The sequence below is a fragment of the Mirounga leonina genome, unplaced genomic scaffold (assembly GCF_011800145.1).
Source record: "Mirounga leonina isolate KUSES-001 unplaced genomic scaffold, KU_Mleo_1.0 Mir_154, whole genome shotgun sequence".
Taxonomy (NCBI): Eukaryota; Metazoa; Chordata; class Mammalia; order Carnivora; family Phocidae; genus Mirounga; species Mirounga leonina.
This window is the reverse complement of record NW_023270389.1, coordinates 6,128,383-6,150,369: the sequence shown is the minus strand read 5'-3', so window position 1 is coordinate 6,150,369 and position 21,987 is coordinate 6,128,383. Positions and strand designations below refer to the sequence as shown.

The 21,987-nt window shown below is 49.2% G+C and overlaps 1 protein-coding gene across 2 annotated transcripts in view; it reads right to left on the bottom strand.

Annotated features, from left to right (window-relative positions):
* Positions 1-17,579, bottom strand: part of LOC118014032 (carboxyl-terminal PDZ ligand of neuronal nitric oxide synthase protein-like) — a 276,011-nt gene extending 258,432 nt beyond the window's left edge. For both annotated transcript variants that reach the window (XM_035010032.1, XM_035010033.1), the window contains exon 1: positions 17,393-17,579. In XM_035010032.1, the coding sequence (XP_034865923.1) occupies positions 17,393-17,497 (105 nt within the window). In that variant the 5' untranslated portion in view covers positions 17,498-17,579. The remainder of the gene's footprint in view (positions 1-17,392) is intronic.
* Positions 17,580-21,987: the final 4,408 nt, after the last annotated feature.

The window sequence follows — 21,987 nt, the reverse complement described above, 5'->3', positions numbered from 1 at the left end:
CCAGATCCCACCTCCCACGCCTCCGAAAGGACCAGATCCCACCTCCCCACGCCGCGGCTGGGAACACGGTGAGCACCGCGTGCAGTCTGGCTGTGTTCTGGCTGTTTGCTCTAATTGATCTGGCAACCAGTATGTGGACATTAGGTAATTGGGATGTGACTTCATCGGGAAAGGGGGATGGACTGCAGAAGGAATGGGAAGAGTCCAACAGAATCAGAGTGTTGGTGTTGGAGGGGAGCTCAGGGAATCACCTGAGATTTCAGTTCTGAGAGTTCAGCTCTGGTATTTGACAGGTGAGGGGCCTGAAGTACAAAGAGATGAAAGTGACAAGGCCCAGGCTGTTGATCCAAGGAAGGGCAGGGCTGGCTCTGCTGCCATCCAGGGCTCTTCTGTGCCACATCCTGGTCTCCCCAACCCTGGCCTCCCTGGGTAAGGAGGAAACACAGGTGAAGAGAAGACTAACTGGGAAAAGGGAGGTGCATCCCTCCCACGTGCAGACCCAGGGCATCAAGCCCTCTCCCACAGAAGAGGGGAGTCAGCAGCCTCACGCATGTACATCAGACATCTTAATGAAAAACAAGCTACTGCTGGAAAAAGGAAACCATCACCAGAAGGCATCACTGTCTGGACCTCTGAAGGACCCCAGGGATGCAGCCTCATCCCGACGCACCAAATCCTTGCTGAATTCCACTCACACCTCCGTGTGTTTACTGAGCGGCTACTACACGTCAGGCCCTCTGCCAGGACTGCTAAAAACCCAGAAGTTCAACCACCTTGTATAGGGCCTAGGCTACATACACAAATAACAGACTATAAACCAAACAGTGCTCAGCAATTTGAGGAAGACCACCACCCAAAGTTGGGAGACCAGTGGAGAAAACAGTCTTTGAGGAGGTAAGCCCCATAAGAGGAGTATAGAGCTCATGTATCCATCCTAGGTGGGCAACAACAAAGCCAGCTTCAGGCCACAGGCTGGATCCTTCAGCAGAAGGAAAAGGAGCCTCCAACCATAAAAGTCTGCACCATCCTGCCAAGGGAACATCTGGGAGGGCAAAGTCCAACACCACACTCTCTGCAAAAACCATTTTGAGAAATACATCCAACAGGACTCAGCGGACAAGTGGGCTGGGCAAAAGCAGAATTGAGGCAGCAAAAGCCATGCCAAGGATCCCACTCTAGACAAAGGCACCCAGGGAAACGGGGAAGAGCAAAGCGGTGCACGCTCAGGCACGTCGGCCTCACCCGCTTATTCATTCAAGGTCAAGAGTGCACCTGTTATGCATCCATAATGGATCAGACATGGTGCTCGTTTTGGAATCTCACAAGCCAGAGGGTACCACCGAGGCGGGTAGCGGGGAGTGGGGACCATACTAGACAGAAGTGGTTGCGATGCAGGCAGGGAGTATTAGCAGAAGGCCTAGGGACACACCAGAAGTTGCTGTCTGATACCTCTAACCACCTCATTAGCCTCAGGAACCCATTACGGATTTGTCACCAGTGACTTCTAGAATCCCTTGCCTGAAGTTCTCATGTTACAGCAACTTCCACTTCAAGAAGAGACCGGGAGGGAGAAAAGGCCGTCCCAATCCCAGCTTTCGGAGGTCAGCTACCCAGGGTCTGTGTTTTTACAGAATTTTCCTCATTTCACGCGGGGCTCCCACGGACACAGGCTCATGCTCATCGTGTGGCTGAACGGACCTTAAACTGCCACATGTCAGCAGTCTAAACGTGCTTCCCCAACTCTGAGGGAGTGAGAGACATCAGGACTACTCAAAGAAGGTAGAGAATGCCACACGGGACGTCAGGACGTGGCGCAGCTAAGGGCCCAACCCCTGGCCAACAGTTTCAGGCCAGAGAGAGAGAGGAGGCAGGTGAAACCACCTTTCAAGCTCATGCAGTTCAGATCTTAGAGGATCCTCCAAATGGAGGTTGTTTAAAGCTTTGTCACGGGAGTTCCAACGATCCAATACACATTCCTAGGAAGCACAAACTATTTAATTCTGCATCTTTTCTGACTCTCCTTCCCCAGTATAGCCTGGCCCTAGTCTTTGTAATTCCTCTGACCTCTACCCCTTCATTTCCATGCCCCCCACCCTTCATCACCCTGGTTCAGGTCCTACACCTGGGTGTTTAGCACTGGTCCTCCATTTGCTTTATTTTTACAAACAGCTCTTATCCCTTTCCTCGTCCCAATACAAGAAACTGTGTGTGCGCGCGCACATTCATACACACATGCGCGTAGGTCATGCCCTACATTTTTTATTCCCCACTGCTTACAAGATTAAGTCACATCTCTCAAGCCTGGGATTTAAAGCCTCCTGGGGTATGGGTCCTCCTACCTCATGCATTTCTTCATTATCTGTGGTTTTCTTATTCTCTCTAAAAGGAAAAAAAAATGGGGAGGGACTAAAGCCCTACGTATAAACCCTCATCTCCCCCACTCCTACCACAGGACCACCTTTCCCTGCTCCTTCACTTCTCTAAAAGCTGCCCACACTCTTCGTTATTCATACATGTGGTCCTTCCAAACTGAAGGATGCCTTGTACCTCTTGGCAACTTCCAGAGGGGAACATGGGCCCTGGTTCCAGCCGCTACCAGCTCTCACCGGTCTATTACTACCCCCCCAACATATATACACACACACACAACCCACTCTTTGCACAACTACAGTGACATTCTTACACTCAAGAATCATCATTTCATGCCCCTGCAAGACCCTTTTCAAAGTCACAGACCAAGCCACTAATAGCAGCCTCTGAACACCGTCCAGGGTCTGGGGAAGACTATAAACAGATAAGCTCTCCCCCAGCACAGCAGTACCCACAACTCACGAAGAAAGCTCAGTGGAACATCCACTGGAAAAAGCAAGGCCTTGTTTTAGCAAATTCGTGGTCCAATGTTGCCCAGATTTAGGGATGGAGTGACCCTGGACAAGTCACTTAATACGGAGCCTCCTCCACCACAAGAAAAAATACCATCCATCATGCAGTGTACTTAGAAGGACTGAATGCGAAAGGGTATAAGACACTTCGAAGAATGCCCAGCACATAGTATGTGCTCAATACCTAATGATACCATTGTGGCCGTCTTTCCACACATGTGTATCTCCCCAGCTAGCAGGATTTCCTTCCGGTCACCATCTGGTCTTCTGGCTCTCTGACCCCAACACCAAGCACTGTGCCCCCAATAGAGAAGCACAATAAATACTTCCTATAGAACTGGATCTATTTCTACACCTGCAATTCGGAACATATACTGGGAACACAAGCTAGATTCAGAACGGGCTACATGGAGGGAAGAAATAAATCTATGGAAGGAAAGTGAATATAAGGGCCTTAAGGACCTAGGAAAGAGTACACAAGGATTCATAAAGACCAGCACTTGGGGAAGAGACCAGGGCCTCCTGGTCTTTCCACCAAAACTGCCTTGGCCGGCTCCAGCACGCTGACCCTGAGGTTCTCAATTGTGCATCCTGATTTGATTACAATCACCTGGGGGAGTTTTACCGACATAGAATTGACAAGGTTCTAGTTTCAGGTGTACCCACTGCTTCAACAAGTCCACCTGTTACTCTTATCATCATCCCATAACCCTGCGATGTTATTACAGTATCATTGACCATGTTCCCCCAACTGCATTGTTCATCTCTGACTTCCTCTGTAACTGCAAGTTTGCACCTCTTAATCCCCATCACCTATTTCACCCAAACCTCTATTCCTCCTGCTGACAACAACCAAGAACCCCAGCTATTACACATAAAACATGCAGAAGATGACTCAAAGATGGAAAGAAGGTCAACCAGCCAGGGACCTCAGCACCCAAGGCACGACGTGGCAGTTGGGTTCCCTGGGTTTTCTTTCTGCCTCACATATCCCAAACTGGTTGCTGGAGAAGCCAGAGACCCAGAAACGCCAACAGACGGATAATTTAAAAAATCCCAGGACACCTGGCTGGCTCAGCTACAAGAGCTCAAGAGCATCAAGAGCAACTCTTAATCTCCAGGTTGTGACTTCAAGCCCCAAGCTGGTTGCAGAGATTACTAAAAAAATAAAAATTAAAAATTTCTGAAAAGTCCCAAGAAGAGCCTGCTTTCTCCACCCAAAGGACCAGGACGGGAACAGCCTCACACGACAAAGAAATTTTAGACACTAACAGCCCTACTCCAGCCCAATGCCACAGAAGAAAACCGTGCCCCCACCAGCTGGGTCAAGAAACCTGACTTCTGGGGCGCCGGGGTGGCTCAGTCGGTGAAGCATCTGCATTAAGCTCAGGTCACGATCCCAGAGTCCTGGGATCGAGTTCCACATCGGGCTCCCTGCTCCGCGGGAAGCCTGCTTCTCCCTCTCCCACTCCCCTGCTTGTGTTCCCTCTCTCGCTGTGTGTCTCTCTCTGTCAAATAAAATCTTAAAAAAAAAAGAAACCTGACGTCTGCCTTCATCAGGCTGGAAGGAGATGCTCCACCCTTACCTTCTTCCTGGGGCTATCCAGGAAGGCTGAAGGGAAGCCGGGCTGCCAGGGTAACACGGCCTCCACCCCTCCCTGCTGGGGGGCCGAAGAGGCCTAGCCGAAAGTCCAGAACTTTCACCACCACCCAGCGGTTAAAAAGGCGGAGCAGCAGCGGAGGCCCCATGAGCAACACGGTGAGGCACTCCCGCCCGGCTCCGGCAAGGCCTCAGCCGAGGCCAATGAAGACTCTAGACTTCTCTCTCCACCTGACAGTAAGGGGACAGCGCTCCCCTCCCCCGCCACGGGCAGAGGAGGCTTGCTGAAACAGAAGATTTAATTAAGATCCAGAATCTCCTAACACCCAAAACGTCCAGGTTTCAATCAAAAATCATTCATCAGGGGCGCCTGGGTGGCTCAGTCGTTAAGCGTCTGCCTTCCGCTCAAGTCATGATCCCAGGGTCCTGGGATCAAGCCCTGCATTAGGCTCCCTGCTCCGCAGGGAGCCTGCTTCTCCCTCTCCCACTCCCCCTGCTTGTGTTCCCTCTCTCGCTGTGTCTCTCTGTGAAATAAATAAAATCTCAAAAAAAAAAAATCATTCATCATTGCAGGAACCAAGAAAATCTCAACATGAATGAGAGAAGACAATGAACAGATGCCAATACCAAGATGACAGATATGTCAGAATTATCGGACAAAAAGTTTTAAAGCAGCCTTCACTTAAGTAATATGCCTGGGGAGGGCGGGGGAGAACAGCCTCAGTCAAGAAACAGAAGACATGAAAACTGCAACCCCCAGGTGACACCCCTACTAACTGAATTAGAACCGCGGAGAACACCCCGCCATCAGAATGTGTTCTGTTTTGTTATCTCCCCGAAGAGCAGCCGCTCCAGCTGAAGCTCCAGCTTCTCAAAGCAGGGTGTCTATCAGCATCGCCCAGAAGACGTGATCAGGACAGATCGGGCCCCAGTGCTACTTCAACAAGCCCGGGTCTCTGTATTTTTACTGGTTTCCAGGTGATTCTGAGAGACCCCAAAGTTCGAGAACAGCTGCTTTCACTAATCGAAGGCATCTGCAGGAGATTCTCCTCACTGAAGGACGCTGCAAAATTCCTGACCTGAAGGAGGAAAGAGTTGCATTTCAGTAACCTTGAGTCCAGAGGTCAAGTTTCAGTCACACTTTGGATACGGGCGCCCAGGATACAACGTGTTCAAGCGGTGCTGCCAAATTTAAGAAAAGAAAATCCACACACATGGAGGGCCAGCCTGACAACGTCACTAGAGCCCACGTACAGGTCGCGCGTGTATGTGGAAAGAGCGTGGGAGTGAGATGTTATGTCACCTGTCACTTGGCCCCTGGGAGACATTAATCTTCCTCTTGGCAGAAAAAGAAAACGCTTCCACATGAGCGCCCCTTCCCATCCAAAGAGGCCAACACAAAAACGAAAGAGTTTATAACCAAACAGAACAAAGGACACAACCGAGGCGCCTCTCTGTGGTGCGCTGTGGGCTGAGATTTCCAACCGAGAACAGCCACTCCTCAGCTAAAGCTGGCTGGCACCTACGCTCTCCTGGAGGGGCCTCGGGCAGAGAGGATGGGTCCTCAGAAAGGGAGCCGGGAAAGGCCGGGAAGGGGGCGTGGAAGAGGCCGGGAGGAAGAGGTGTGGTGAGGGGGAGAGGAGCCCACGGCTACACAGGAAGTGCACAGCAAGAGCCCAGCAAACAACAACACTCCCCAGGAAGGAAGGGCCTCCCAAGCTCCTCTCCGCCCAGTCGCTGTCCCACTCACTAATGCCTCATGTCCATACCTAGAGATCAGCAACATGGCGCACCAGAGGACTCTTTGCAAGTGGCCTGTTGCCCAACGGCTCACAGCAGCAGACCGGTCCCTGGGTCACAGGCAGGACCTGGATGGGAAGACCGCCACCTCTAACAGACCATTTGCCCATTCGATCCAGCCTAAAGAAATGTGTCTCAGTTTCCTCATCTGCAAAATGGGAACAATAGCCCCTACCCTCATGGGGCCACTGTAAACATTAGTTAACATACATAAACACTGAGAACCAAGTGTAGAATATGGTACTTGATAAACATTAGCTCTTGGTATTTTGAAAGATCTGCAGTGATGATGCCCTGAGCCCCACTGACTGGACCCATCCATTAGTAAACTCTGTCTCTCTGTGCCTCAGCGTCCCCATCTGTAAGATGGGTGATAACAGTACCTTCATTCCCACGGCCGTTGGGAAGATGAATCATTTCATAGAATGTGAACAGGGCCTGGAACACAGTAAGTGCTTTTAAAATGACCATGATCGGGCGCCTGGGTGGCTCAGTCGGTTAAGCGACTGCCTTCGGCTCAGGTCATGATCCTGGAATCCCCGGATCGAGTCCCGCATCGGGCTCCCTGCTCGGCGGGGAGTCTGCTGCTCCCTCCGACCCTCCCCCCTTTCATGCTCTCTCTCTCGGTCTCTCTCTCTCAAATAAATAAATAAAATCTTTGGAAAAAAAATAAAATGACCATGATCATTATGTTGGCTTTCTACGACGTGGACAGCATGAGGCAGGCTTCTGGAGCTTCCCCTGGGCCGTAGAGGAGCTTACGGACTAGAGCAGGAAGCAAGAGATGCACACACGAGACCCGCAGGGAATAGCAGCACAGAATACAGGACCTGGGACAATTCTGCAAGCACGCGTCTCCCTCTCGTGTGCTCACACACAGGCTAACTCGGTTCAGAATGTTCTGAGGACAGCCTGCACTGGGTGCAGGAGAGTTCCAGGTCTCATTCAGCGCTCAAGGCTGGTCAGGTCTACGGTCCTCCTGGAAAGCACCGTAGCCTCCAGAATAAATGGGGGGAAGCCACGGCCCTCTGTTCGCACAGACAGACCATCAGGGTGTTAAGACCCACAAGCCTCAGTCAAATGCCACCGAAAACCAACGGGCTGACACACAGAGGGTAGGGAAGCAGGGGGGTCCACAGCGTTCAGACGCTCTGGGCACAAAACTTGCTGGAAGTGCCCCCGTAAGTAACTTCTAAAGCCAGGTACTCCGGAGCTTACAAGGAAACATGATGCTGAATCGAAAAATGGAAAAGGGAAATGTAAGCATCACAAGATATTAATTAATCCCATGATGCAAGATTCCTTCTGCTTCGATTACCTCTGCTTAAGGAATATTTATCCAAGACAGTCAGGGAAAGACAGTGCAGACAGACAGCATACCGCACGCCACGAGATTCTGTGATTTTTTTAAATCCTAACGAGGATTAAAGGCTGGCACACTTGTGATGGGGGCACGCACCAGAAGCTAGTTAACCCTTTTTTTAATTCCCTCCCGATGAGGCTGACAGCTATTTTAAGCCCACAGAGTAGTCAGGCACAAAGTTGCAACTTTGGGAATCAGAGCGGTCCCGGAGCTAGAGCTTTAAACAGGCGTGCAGCGTGAAGATAACGCGCTACCAGGCCTCCGACTCATCAAAGGATTAATCTACTAACGCCGCAGATTACAACCACGCACAGATGAAACCTATGGTGCAATCTGTAGGACAAAATAATAACAATACTACTAATACGACTTAATAGCCGCCCACCCTGTGCCAGGCTCTGCACGAGGCGTTTCCATGTGTAACTCATTTACCCCAGGAGGTAGGTGATACGTGTACCCTCTTTTTACAGACCAGGGTACCACGGGACAGATGCTGAGTAACTCGCAGAAGGTCACACAGCAAGAGAGGGACAGGGCCGGGATTTGGACCCAAGCACAGTCTGGTTCCTGAATCCATGCTATGCTATATGGCCAACCAAATCCATGTCCCTAAGATTATAAACTAGCAAGTTAAAGGAAACAAAACAATGAATTAGGGGGAAAAGGTATCAATTCATTAATGAGAACACAACAGGCTGAAAATGTTTTTCTTTTAATAAATGACAATTACCTCCTCCTGAAACTGGCCATATGTTCTGTAATCAAAGATTCTAATTCCATGGCACATCCATCATGGGAATTCCATTTAATTCAGGGAAAATGCTTACTTGGCACTTCCTCTGGAAGGAAGAGGCACTCTGTGATGTGGGGGTGGGGGTGCATCCTGGGAGGCCAGGGGACTGCGCGTCACAGGCACAGAGCAAGAGACCAGGTCGAGAGGGGACGGGAGCCAGCTGAGGCCTGTCCAGTCCTTGGGCTCATGTCAGAGCCCTCCTGGCCCTCCTCGTAGGGAGCATCTCAGAAATTATGTTCATTTACTGCAAATAACATTCTCAATGCAAGGCACTGCACTCAGCACTGCAGAAGGCATGTGGGGGGGAGGGACAGAGTGACAAAGCCCCTGATGACGACAGAGGGAGAAAAAAAATCAGACAGAGACAAGCTGCTCAACTGCACAGTGGGGTCTGGTCAGGCTCCTCAACACAGCAAGTGACACGGGGCTAGGTCTGAGTGGAACATGACAAGGGGCCTGGGGAATGGGGTGTACGCTGATCGGGTCGGAGTACGGGGTGGTAAGGGAAATTGTTCAAAAACAGAGAGCCCTGAATATCATGCTAAGAATTTTGGATCTAATACAGTAGGCTTGGAGACTCTTCGTGTTTTTGAGTAGGAGGACAACATAATTATATTGGAGGAAAATCACCAGAGCAAAAGTTTGTAGGATCAAATGGAGGCCTCCAGAAAGTTATTCAAACAATCTGGGGAGAGGCGGTGAGCGTCTGAACCAGCCAGAGGCGGGAAAGGATGGAACGGGCAGGGTGCATGGGTGGGGGTCACTGAGAAGATTCAAGAACGCAGCAACTGACTTGATGTGAGCATTCAGGAAGAGAAGAGCCTGGCCACAGTGGGGATCCAGTGACCAGCCGATGAGTCGGCTGTTATACCAAAGGGTCCAGGTAGTGCTCCAAGGTGTCAGGCCTGGGTGCCCAAGAGCATGGTGGGGTCACTAAGACGAGTCCCAAGTCAAAGAGATTTGCTATCCAGCTTGTGGAGGCAAGGGGTCAGCAACACGTTCCTTGGGGCAGAGACAGCCAGCAGGAAGTAGCCAACAAAGATCTGGAGGCTGGACTGGAGATAGAGGTCCAGGAGCCAACCTGCCTAGCAGCGAGGAGGAGATGCAAACAAGCCCTCACAGGAGAGGTCCAAGGAAGGAAAAAGGGCAGCCAGCAAGGAGGAGGAGGGCAAGGCGGAGGGACAGGCAGAGCATGGCCACCCGAGAGCCTGCTCAGAGAGCGGACTGAGGCATTGCAAGGACAGGCTGCACAGCAAGAAAAATCAGAAAGGAATGAGGACAGAGCAGGGGGACAGTACAAGAGTTTCTATACGGTAGCCAGGACAGAAGTCAGCACACTGCCAGGAGCTGAACAGACACTGAGAAACTGCAGAGAGTAGACCGCTCTCTCCCGGTCCCGGGACTGAGCTGGGAAAGGAAGGGAGGGACACTTGTTAAAGAGGTGCAGAGAAGTGAGTCTTCACATAGGGAAGGCTACAGTGCATTCCTGGGCAGAGAGGAGTGAACCGGTGGGGAGGAAGGTGGGCCCAGGGAACAGTGGCAGTGGGCAGTGAAGGAGATATTGAACAAGGACTCTGCAGAGGATGGAGGACAGATGAATCTCAAAAAGGAGGGATAAAGAAAAAAATATATAATTGGACTTCATCACAATGAAAAGCTTCCACATTTCAAAGGGCAATATCAAGAAAGCAAAAAGGCCACCCACAGAATAGGTGAAAATATGCACACATCTATATAAAGGACTTGAATACAGAATAAAGAACTCTATAACTTTTCTAAAAAGACAATCCAAAAATTGGGTCAAGGATCTGAATAGACGCTTCTCCGAAGACGACATATAAATGGCCAATAAACACATGAGAAGATGTTCTGTATCATTTTTTATCAGGGAAATGCATATCAAAACCACAATGAGACAGCACTTCACACCCACTAGGCTGGCTAGACTCAAAAAGCCAGACTATAGTAAGTGCCGGTGAGGACATGGGAAACGAAAACCCCACTGGTGCCTATGGGGCAACCACACTGGAAACAGCCGCTGCCGGTTCCACGAAGGGTTAAATAAACCTAGTTACTAGGAGACCCAGCAATTCCACTCCTACTTATCTACCCACAAGAAATGAAAACAGACATCCCCACCAAAACATGGACACCGGTGCTTACAGAAGCAGTATTCACAGGAGCTAAAGAAGAAACCTCAATGTCCACCAATGGATGAATGGATAAACAAAACGTGGTATATCGGTGCAATGGAGTATGATTCGGCCATTAAAAGGAATGAAGCATTGACACCTGCTATAGTATGGACTGAAAACATGCTAAGTTAACAACGTCAGTCACGGGGCGCTTGGCTGGCTCAGTCCGTTAAGCACCCGACTCTTGGTTTCAGCTCAGGTCGTGATTTCAGGGTGGTGAGATTGAGCCCCTCATCAGGCTCCACACTCAGCAGGGCATCTGCTTAGAGATTCTCTCCCTCTGTTCCTTCCCATATCCACGTACATGCACACTCTCTCTCGATTATATAAATCTTTTTTTAAGATTTTATTTATTTGAGAGAGAAAGTGAGCGAGGGGGAGAAAGAGAGCAGAAGCGGGTTAGGGTCAGAGGGAGAAGCAGGCTCCCCACTGAGCAGGGAGCCAGACGTGGGACTCGATCCTGGAACTCCAGGATCATGACCTGAGCTGAAGGCAGTCACTTAACCAACTGAGTCACCCAGGCATCCCTCAATTAAATAAATCTTAAAAAAAAAAAAAAAAAAAAGATGCCGGGGTGCCTGGGTGGCTCAGTTGGTTAAGCATCTGCCTTCGGCTCAGGTCATGATCCCAGGGTCCTGGAATCGAGCCCCGAATTGAGCTCCTTGCTAAGCGGGAAGCCTGCTTCCTCCTCTCCCTCTGCTGGCCTCTCCCCAAGCCTGTTCTCCCTCTCTCCCTCTCTCTCTCTTCTCTGCTAAATAAATAAAATCTTTAGTAAAAAAAAAAAAAAAAAAGATGCCAGTCACATGCACATGCGTGCACACACAAAAAATATTATATGATTTCATGGATATGAAACATCCAGAATAGGCAAATCTAGAGACAGAAAGTAGTTTAATGGTTGCTTAGGGCTGGGATGGATGGGAGGGTAGGGGGATGCTAAATAGAGGCTATAGAGGTTTCTTTTTGAGATGAAAATATTCCAAAACTGACTGCAGTGATGGTTGCACGTACTGTGAATATACTAAAAACCACTTAATTGTATATTTTACGTTAGTGAATTGTATGGTATGTGACTTATGTCTCAATAAAACTCTCAAAAAGGCAGGGGAAAGGAAGCTCATTTTCCAAAAAGAGGAAGGAGGAAGGGAAGCAGCAGAGACCAAGTTTGCGATGTCGGGCAGGAAAGTGGAAGGGGCAGAAAGGGTCACGGGCATGGCCCCAGGCAGCCCCGGGAAGCAGGACAAGGATGGCGAGGTCACTGGGGAGCTGAAGGCAGCCTTGAGGCAACGAGGGCATGAGGAGGCAGATAATTACAGTCAAAGAAAGCATTCTGAAAGTTCGAGTTCTTGGAAGTAGCAGCATTATGAGTAAGGGATAATAAACGGTGAGTCTGATTAGGGTCTTGGACATAATGACTGGCAAAGGTCAACATTACATGTGGCTGCATGATCTGCACCACTGAAAGGACTGGGACATTTTGGGCCAAGGAGACAAGACTGAAAGGCATCAATTCAGGAAATGTATGGCTAGGTAGAAACAGACTTGCCCACCAGATCCCCAAACACTAGCTGTGGAGGAGCACATGGGGGCACCTGGACGAATAAAAACAGGCATCATTTCACCATCAACGCTGTATCTTTGAAACTTACTGCCCCCCAAAAGTGGTCTAGGCAGAAGATAACAATGGGAGGGACTCCTGGCTGGCTCCGCCAGTAGAGCACACGACTCTTGATCTTGGGGTTGGGAGTTTGAGCCCCACGTTGGGGGTAGAGCTTACTTAATTTAAAAAAAAAAAAAAAGATAACAATGGGTTTAAAAGCATCTGGACAAATACATAAGGTGAAATGAACCTTTGCTTCAATGGTGGTATGAGTGTATACAGCAGGCCCTCCATCTGAACCCCCACTGGTCCAGACAGAAGACAAGACCCTGGAGGCAGAGCTCACACACCCAGGATATTGTGGAGTCGGGGTGAGAGCTCTTTACCACGCTTCAGGCTCAAGTATGAGTCAGAGCACCCCACTTACGGTGAGCTGATAATGTAACGTCCTAATCTGGAAGTCCTCACCACAGCGTGCTCAAGAGGCATCCACAGGCAGCCTGCTGTCCGGGGTTTCTGGAATCTCTAAAATCCACCTCATGGAAAACACCAGCCAGTGAAACCATTTAGCAAGGAGGGAAATATGGCCAGACAACTGAGTTCAGACTGGACCAAGAGATCTCCAACTGCAAAATCACTCTACAATATGACAATATCCTTACTGCTTTCAGACTTTCTACAATTGGTACTTTCTTCCACTTGACAAATAATTTGTTATTGCTGGCTAAGTATGCACCTGATGCTGGGGCAGGGGGTTCTATGCAGAAGCAGAAGACAGGTCCTCAAAGAACACTCAACATCACTGCAGGAGGTCTATGCAGAGGGGAAAGAACACAAAATTTCACAGCCAACTGTGACCCAAAGACAGCTTCGGCAATCTCTCCCACCCCATGTGCATCCATGCAATGTGACCTTAATGCTCGCCCCTCAGGAATGAAGTCTACTTCCCCCCCCCCCTTGAACCTGAGCTGGCCTATGGCCTAATTTGACCAACAGAATACAAAAATGACCTTGTGTTAACTTTGGAGGCCAGGCCTTCGAGGTTCTGCCTGCACTGCTTGGAACACTCCCTCTTGAAAGCCAGCTGCCAAATAAAAGGGCCACCACACTCTGAGGACATCCAAGCTACCCTGTGGAGAGAACCAGCACAGGGAGGACGGGCCATGTGAGTGATGCCTTCAAGGACCTTCCAGCCCAGCCCAGCCCAGCCCAGCCACAGCTAAATGAAGCCCAATGACTGAGTCTGTCAACACCACATACAACAGAAGAACAGCCCAGCCAAGCCCCGCCTGAATTCCTGGCCCACAAAATAAACAGATGTTGTGTAAAGCCACTTCGTTTTCAGGTCGTTGGCTAAGCAGCAAGAGATTACTGAAACTGACCTGAAGCCAGGAAACCAGGGACGAGTCCTGGTTCTGTTCTTATCTAGGGAGGTGACCCTGGGTCAACGACTTCCCCCTGCACTGCAATTTCCTCATCTGTAAAAGGAGGGGGTTGTGTACCAGGTAAGCTAAGGTGCTTTCGAGTTGTGACCATCTGCGCCATTCATGCGGTTTCCGGGAACGGGCTAGGCGATGAGCGCTGTGGATACAGAGCATCAGGAGGAGGAGCCATGGACCAGAAGACAACCGCACTGGGCCATGGCAGCTCCATGGCTCCTAGTAAGTCCTCACTAAATATCAGCTAGAATCATATCGTCTTAGAAGTTCTGTGATGCTAGACGAGTTAATCCCTCTGATCCCCAATTTTTTTCATCTGAGAAACGGAGAGGACACTAATGTTTCTGTTTCTACCTGAAGAAAAGGCTTTGTATGGGAAAGTCCCATGCAAATAAAAAAAAAATCACCTACAAAATGCATAACTATGCTACTAATACTTGTATTATACTCTTTGTACCAAAGCCATTCCCAGTCTCCTCCTCACCCAGCAAGGGGAGACAGCTGGTCAATGGCACTGGCTACCAGGAAGACACACGGGGAAAGAGGGAGAGGCAGGTACAGAGGGGTCGTACCAGCCATCAGGCCAAGTGAGATTTTACCCCCCACCCCTCAGCAATGATCAGTGGGCTAGGCACCCGTGCTGACGGAGAGCAGGTAACCCCTTAGGAGCAGCTGCTAGTCCAGGGGGATATCTGGAAACGGCCCAGCATTAAAAGTTTAAGAAATTTCCTACATCAGAGTCCAAAAGGCCAGCAACCTGAGGATGCCCCACCTGTGAGCTGTGAATCAGACCACCGCCCAGCAGACTGAACACTCCATAAAAATGATTAAATAAGCACTGGATCTGGGAGCCTGAAGTCAAAGCTCCCAGGTTTAAACGCTGGCTTTGCCACCCACAGCTGTGTGCACGAAAGCAGACAACAACCTCCCTGAGCCTATATCCTCATTTATAAGACATAAGGAGACCCACTTTTAGGGAAGCAGTGAGAATTACGTGAAACTGCATGCGAAAAACATCTAGGATTCTGCTTAATCACTAAATGCATGATGTTGTTTTTCAATTTTTTTTTTTTTTTTGAGAGAGAGAGAGAGAGAGCTGGGGGCAGAGGGGAGAGAGAATCTTAAGCAGGCTCCTCACACAGCATGGAGCCAAATGAGGGGCTCAATCTCTCGACCCTGAGATCATGACCTGAGCTGAAATCAAGAGTCAGACGCTCAACTGACTGAGCCACCCAGGCGCCCTCATGATGCTTTTAAGTGCACAGACCCTCTGACTCCCAGATACCCTTCAACCCCAGCCGTAACCTTTCAATCTCTGCAGAAGCCTAAAAATGAGTGGCAGCCATCCAAACAGTCACTCCATCAGGTGTTGATTCTGAAAAACTGCCAGCCCTTGGGAGAGAAAGACCTGGGCTTATTTTCCAAGGGGATCTGACAAGGCAGCAAGAAGACGTTTACATTTTCCAGCCTGTGTTTTTCCAAAACAAGGGACAAATGTGGTGAAATCCCAGTGAGTGTGCAGGTCCACAGACACTGTTCTGGTGGGAGGTGGAAACCAGGCAGAAGAGACACTTGCTGGATGCACCTGGGACAGAAAAGTTTCTGCTTCCACCTATACTCAGGTCTTGGCTGACAGGGTTTGAACGTCCTGGTGTCCAGCGTCGATTCCAAAGGGCTGGGAGTTAGGACCCAGTCCTCGGTCAGCCCTGTCCTTTCTCAGAGCAGAACCCCTTCGTCCCCCTATGTCTCAGATCTGCACTGGGAACACAGCCTGGACCAGCTGTGGCTCCCCCTTCCTCTAATCAAGCACCACTGTGTGTGAACCCAGGGAAGTTCCTATAGGAACTACATCATGCAGCCCCCAGACGTTTGCTTAGAAAAGAAATTCCATGTGGGGAAGGTGAAGGTAAGATCCAGCAAGGTGGAGGCAAGCCTCAAGCCCAATGTTTCTCAAAGTCTGGTCCCAGCCACTTGCATTAAATCACCCACAATCCCCATTAAGGGTACCCAGTCCCAGGCTCCCCCCAGATGTGTCAAATTAGAATTGGGGGTGGCAAGAATTAGACTTTTCAATAGGATTCTTATGCCTACCGGGTTTTGAGACCTAGTCGGGACCAAAGGCAGAAACTGTGCAAAAAGAATTTAAAAGGTTTTAAAACACTTTAATTCTTGATCCCCCTCCTTGCCCTCACTCTTGTGAAACAGAGCACTGGTGAACCAAACAAGACAAAGCCAATTCCACAGTTTATGGATATCCAAGAAAACTGAATTATTATCATGATGAAAAGCCATGCTGTAAAGTGAAAAACTTGCTCACTAGAGCAACAGGCCTGGACAAAAATTAACCCAAACATCCCATCTTAGACCAACGAGATCTATTCTGAGAGAAGCAAGATAAGATCTTGGCTACAACCGCACTCTGGTCCCAGCCATACCCAGTAATTCGGCTCTGCATTCCACTGCAGGGTTTGAGTGGGGTGGGGGATAGGGGGTGTCCTACCTCTAGCAAATACGGTTGGGGGAAGGTTATGGGGGGGGAGTTAAGATTCACCAATTCACACATCCCCATGAGAAGGAAAAAAAAAATCTAAAGATAACTGATTGCACTGGGCACATATCAGACACTTGAAAGATGTTTCACAAATTGAAGGGAATAGCCACCTGATGGAATCATCCTTGCCTGAGATAACGCCATGCATCTTCAAAGTCATGAAGGAAAAAGGGAACGAAGAGTAAAACTGTCTCCACATCGAAAGTAGTCTTTTCAAAATCAGCAAGAACCTGAAAAACAAACCTACTTGGAGGGGCAATACCTTCTGTCACTTATCAGCGACAGGCACACTGCAGGTGCTGAGCAACTTTGGGTCTTTGGGGTCAGGTGGCATGAAGGAAGAGCACTTTCCGCAAGCGATGGGCAGCGGGAGCCCCAGCTGTGATTGCGGGAACCAGAACGCCTCCCTCTGGGAAGTGCATCTCAGAGGGCCAGGCTTATCGCGCACCCCCCAGTCCAGTCCCGAGGCTTGCGCCCCGCCCCCTCCCCAAAGACGGACCCGGGGCTCTGGCCTCGGCGCTGAAAATTCCAGTCATCCCCGCTAAATTCTTCAACAGCCGTCCCCTACTAGCTGCTGAAACTTAACATTACGCCACAAAACGAGCAAATGGGCAGCTTTCACCCCTCCCCCTTCAATGACTGGCACTTGCAAAGGAGTCGTGGCAAATAAGGCAATTAAGAAGTGACTGACACCTGGACCCGGGTACCTGGAATCTAAAACAAAAACACCCCTGTATTATGTTCCTCAATCAGGAAGTAGGCATTCCCTCTTAAAAAAAAAAAAAAACCTTCCTGAAAGCACCTCTCCCATGGGATCCCAGCAGGTAAATAACACCAGAGCTTTCCTAAAGCGATTCTAAAGAACCAGGGGTCCAGGCAGCGCTCCCCCGCTGGCTTCTCCAGCTCGGAAGAAGGGATCGGGAAGTCAGGCAGTCCGGAGAGGTGAGGATGGGGGCGTCTGCAGGTGGGAGGAGGGGGCAAAGCAATACCGCCCAAACTTCGCAGCTGCTCTGTCGCACTTCTGGGCAGGAGCCCGCGGAATTCAGTCCCGACAAGGGGAGTCACCTCCCTACCAGAAAGGCCCCCCACATCAGCCTGGCCCGCCAGCCCCGCGTCCGCTCGGACGTGCCGCCTCCCCTGCATTGCCCCCCCCCCGGGGGGGCCCTCACCTTGGCCTCGAAGCAGATGCCGTGCTGGAAGGCGTCCTCGTTGTGCAAGGGGATCCGCAGGTCGTGCCCATCGTCCACAAGGTTGTACTTGGTTTTGCTGGGCATGGTGGTGACCCGCGGGGGACCGGCTCCTCCAGAGGCGGCGGCGGGAAGGGACTGGCCAGACCCGGGAGGGGTGAGGAGGGGAGGGGAGGGGAGGGGCGGGAGGCGCGCGCGGCGGCCGCGGGAGCCGGGACCCGAGCGGCGCCGAGGGCCGGACGGCAGCGGGCTGCGCGGCTGCGGGCGGCGCTGTGGCCGCGCGACTCCTGCGGGCGAGGAGGACGGCGGCGGCGGGAGCGGGCGGCGCCGGGCCGGGGGAGGGGAGCGGTGGGCGCGCGGCCCGAGGCGGGACCCGGCGCGGCGGCTGCCGGGGACGAGGAAGAAAAGGCGGCGGCGGCGGCGGCGGCGGCGGAGCGGGGTGCCTGTCACGGAGACGCTGGATCGGCCGCCGGCGAGCCGCTCCTCCTGCGGGGCGGGACCCGGGGCGGCTCCTCCCACGGGCTCCTAGGCCCCGCCCCGCGCCCGCCACGCCACGCCCCGCGCCGCCCGCCCAGCAGGTGAAAGCGCCCGGGAGCGCGGTGCCCGCCCGCCCGGCCCGCGAACCCTGCAGCCCGGCCCGCGAGCTGGGCCCGCAGCCCGGGCTCAGCCCTGCTTCTGTTTTTACGGTCACGTTCGGAGCCGAGCTGCCGGGGGTCAGCCGCTGCCGCAGCGCCTTGGATGTTTTGTTTTCGTTGGGGGGGAGGGGTGGCGTTTATTGTGTGTGTATGTTCTCCGAGGAAGGCCCAGGTCCTGTCCCAAATACATCCAGATCGCTAAGTCTGAGAGTTCCCTTTCCCTGGAGAATCAAGACTGTACCCAGTGGGGGCCCATCGCGGGCGCTTTTTGTTCTTCGGAGCCGTGATTTGTGGCTTGTGTAATGGGGCCTGGGGAATGCCTTTTGGAAAGGTTTTAATATTAAAAAGCCATCAGCCTGTGGGAACGGAGTAGGCCAAAAAAAAGGAATACTAAGGACAAGAGAATCCTCAGCCTTTTTACTTTTCTTAATTAAACCTTCTGTAACTGGGTATGGACAAGATGAACTTCCAAGTTATTTCTGACTGTTCTATTCTCCCTTCCCAAATGCTTCAGCCAATTTGCCTGTTGTTAAGAAGAGACCCTTTTGACATCAAGAGCTTTTGCCTTGCGGAATGTGCAAATGAAAGGGTCAGAGGAGTATCTGCCATAGATACCTGCTGAAACCTCATAGGTAGTGCTACGGGATAACTATGATTTTCTGTGCCTTCACATTACCCCAAAGTCACCAAAAGCAACCAAACAAGCTGGTGCCAACGCCAGTCCAACCTGAGATCACTGAGACCAAATGGTCAGCTCCCGAAGGTTGAATTCATCACCCTCAACCTGCTTTTGATGCCCTGTGGACACATCCACCCAAGGAAACTCTCAAACCAAATGTCGTTGATTGTTACATGGGCAAGGCTTGGAATCCCCACAAAGCAACACAGTATTACTTGCAAAAGGCGTATCTTCCTACGCCATTTCCGTGATAAATTTATATAACAGAATGCCTTACTGCTATAATTCTATTTCTCATTTTGTCTCGTAGTGCTAAAGTACAATTGTCCTTGCCTAAATTTTGTTTACTCCCTATCTGCTGAAAGTACTTGTCAAGATGTAGCATCTTCTGGGATATCCCCTTAAATAAAAGCAAGCTGATGACTAGAACAAATTCATCACATACTTTATGCTGGGTAGAGTTTATTATAGTCATAAATATTAGTAAGAGCCAAAAATCATTTGCACTGAGGAAACGTACCACTAACATCTTTATAAATACAGAACATGAAAGTCTAATTAGGCATATCTGACTCTTCGAATGCCACGGTAGTTTTAATATATGCATCCTAACCTGCTCTCTAAAACCTGGCGCAGAACTCCACAACCTCAAGGCAAGACCTCAAGCAACTACTCCTTGACATCTCCTTTTCCCTCCTGAATTTAAAGTCTTTTGACTCCAAAGGGCCTTTTTTCTAGATTTCCTTGGGTCCCATTGGACTGCTGAATTTTTGGAATTTCCTATCTAACTCTGTAACACATGGTAGACCAGACACAAAAAGCTGAAACCCCAAAGATATTTCAGGGTCTAATACAGTGACTACTCCGTAGTAGACATCTAGTAGTAATTTATGGAGTCGAATAATAATAGCTAATGTTCACTGAGCTTTTTCTATGTGTCAGGCATTGTTCTTAGAGCCTTACATGTATTATCTCATTTAATATTGACAATACTCCTAAGGGTTGTCACATTTTTGAAGAAACTGAGGCACAGATGGGTTACGAACTCTCCCAAGTTCACACACTTAGAAAGGAGAGGAGCCAGAATTTGAATCCATTTCTATGCCACGAGGCGTTTCCATCGTGGCCTGGATTGCCACGAAAGTCTTCTTACTGCAAACGAGATGCATATCAAATTCAGGGTCCATGTTTTATTTAGATGTGTATTGTTGCTAAGCTATATTCTTTCCACTTCACTTAGATGAAATGTTCCAAAAAGAAGAGGCTGTTCTCTGCTTTGGCCTCCACCTAATACGTCAGAGCCACACAGGCAAAAAAAGCACCCTTCTTCCAGAAACAATGGACATCCAAAGTAAATTTCCTTATTTTTTAGCAGTGATTTCAATCTTGTTTTTGCACCTTTAAATATAATTGAATTTCCCACAGCATTTCCAAATCTATTTTTTAAACGAATCAAGTTTTATCACTTTCCATATCCTTCTGTATTTAAACACTGCATAATACAATTTTAATCTGAAGTACATTTAATTAAAATATAAATTGCTAAAGCGTGTAATACTTGCTATGTTAAATTGTATTAAAACTTTGTTTAAAAATGAATTGAAAAAAAATTCCTAAGTCCCTTTAGAACTGGAAGTTACTCAGAGGTTCTCTAATCCAGCTCCCCCCTTTTTTTAGTAAGTGACTTTTTTTTTTTAAGATTTTATCCATTTATGAGAGAGAGCGAGAGCATGAGCAGGGGGAGGAACAGAGGGAGAAAGAGAGGGAGAAGCAGACACCCTGCTGTGCTAGAAGCCCAACACAGGGCTCAATCCCAGGACCCCGAGATCATGACCTGAGCCAAAGTCAGCCGCCCAACTGACTGAGCCACCCAGGTGCCCCTAATCCACCTCAAAGAAACAGACACCTGGGGAGAGTAAGTAGTTTGCCTAGACCTCACTATAAACTAGAGCTCCTATCTCAGTGATCTTTTCCTTATACAATGATGGCTTATAAGTAATGACAACAAACTATTTTTAACACATATTTGGAACTGAGAAAATTCATTTGTCTTTGGTCGTAAAACACCTGCTTCGCAATGTACTTCCTGTGCATTGTCTTACTTGGCCATATGAGGTAAGTACAATCAGTATACCCATTTTACAGATGAGGAAACTAAGAGAGGGAAGTAACTTGTGTAGGTCGTAGAGCAATCAGTCCTGGGAATCCTGTGAGTTTAACCAACAAAGAATGTAGATGATGTCAGCTTGCCCAGTACTGCTCAGATACACACATGGATAGAACTCAAACTCTGTAGAAATCATATCAGTTATTAAGAACACATAATGGGGTGCCTGGGTGGCTCAGATGGTTAAGCGTCTGCCTTCGGCTCAGGTCATGATCCCAGGATCCTGGGATCGAGTCCCACATCGGGCTCCCTGCTCCTTGGGAGCCTGCTTCTCTCTCTCTCTCTCTCTGTCTCTCATGAATAAATAAACAAAATCTTTAAAAAAAAACAAAACACATAATGATTTCCTCCTGCTAGATAACATGTAGCTCCATAAAGTTCAGATTCTTTTCTCATGGCAGTGTTTTTAAGTTGAAGATGTCTCCTGGGGCATAGAGAGCTAGAAATCATTAGCCTCCTTTTTTTCCTCAGTAGACAAGGAAGACTTTGTTCAAAGCTATTGCAGTAGGGGAGAGAACTCAGAATTCAGGGTTCAGAACTCAATCTGAGCTCAAATCTGCTGAAACAAAGGACTGAAGAGTTAGGTTTTTTGCTTTGGGTTTGGGTTTCTCTGGTTTTGGGTTTTTTTTTTTTTACCTTTTTTTTAACTTTATAGAATGGTGAATTTATTCATGATAAATAACAAATGAAAGTTTCACATAAAAAACTTGCAAAGATATCTAGGGTGGGCCTACAAATACATGATAAAATAATATTGGCATAAGATTTTAGAACTGGAAAAACCATTACAGATCCTTGAAGTCTCTTATTTGACAGCAGAGAAACCAAAGCCCAGATTGCCTAAGATCTCAGTTCGTGGCAAAGGCAGGACCAGAATCCTGGCTGTAAAAAAAAAAAAAAAAAAACCTGGTCCAGTGTTCTCTCCATCATACTGTGCTGTCACCTGCTCATTAGCCCATTTTAAAAGGTGGCAATAAAGATATTAAGTGATTTCTGTGCAAAAAAAAAAAAATCCTATCACTAATCGTGTCTAACCCAATGGTTTTTTGTTTTTTAAATATTTTATTTATTTATTTGACAGAGAGACACAGCGAGA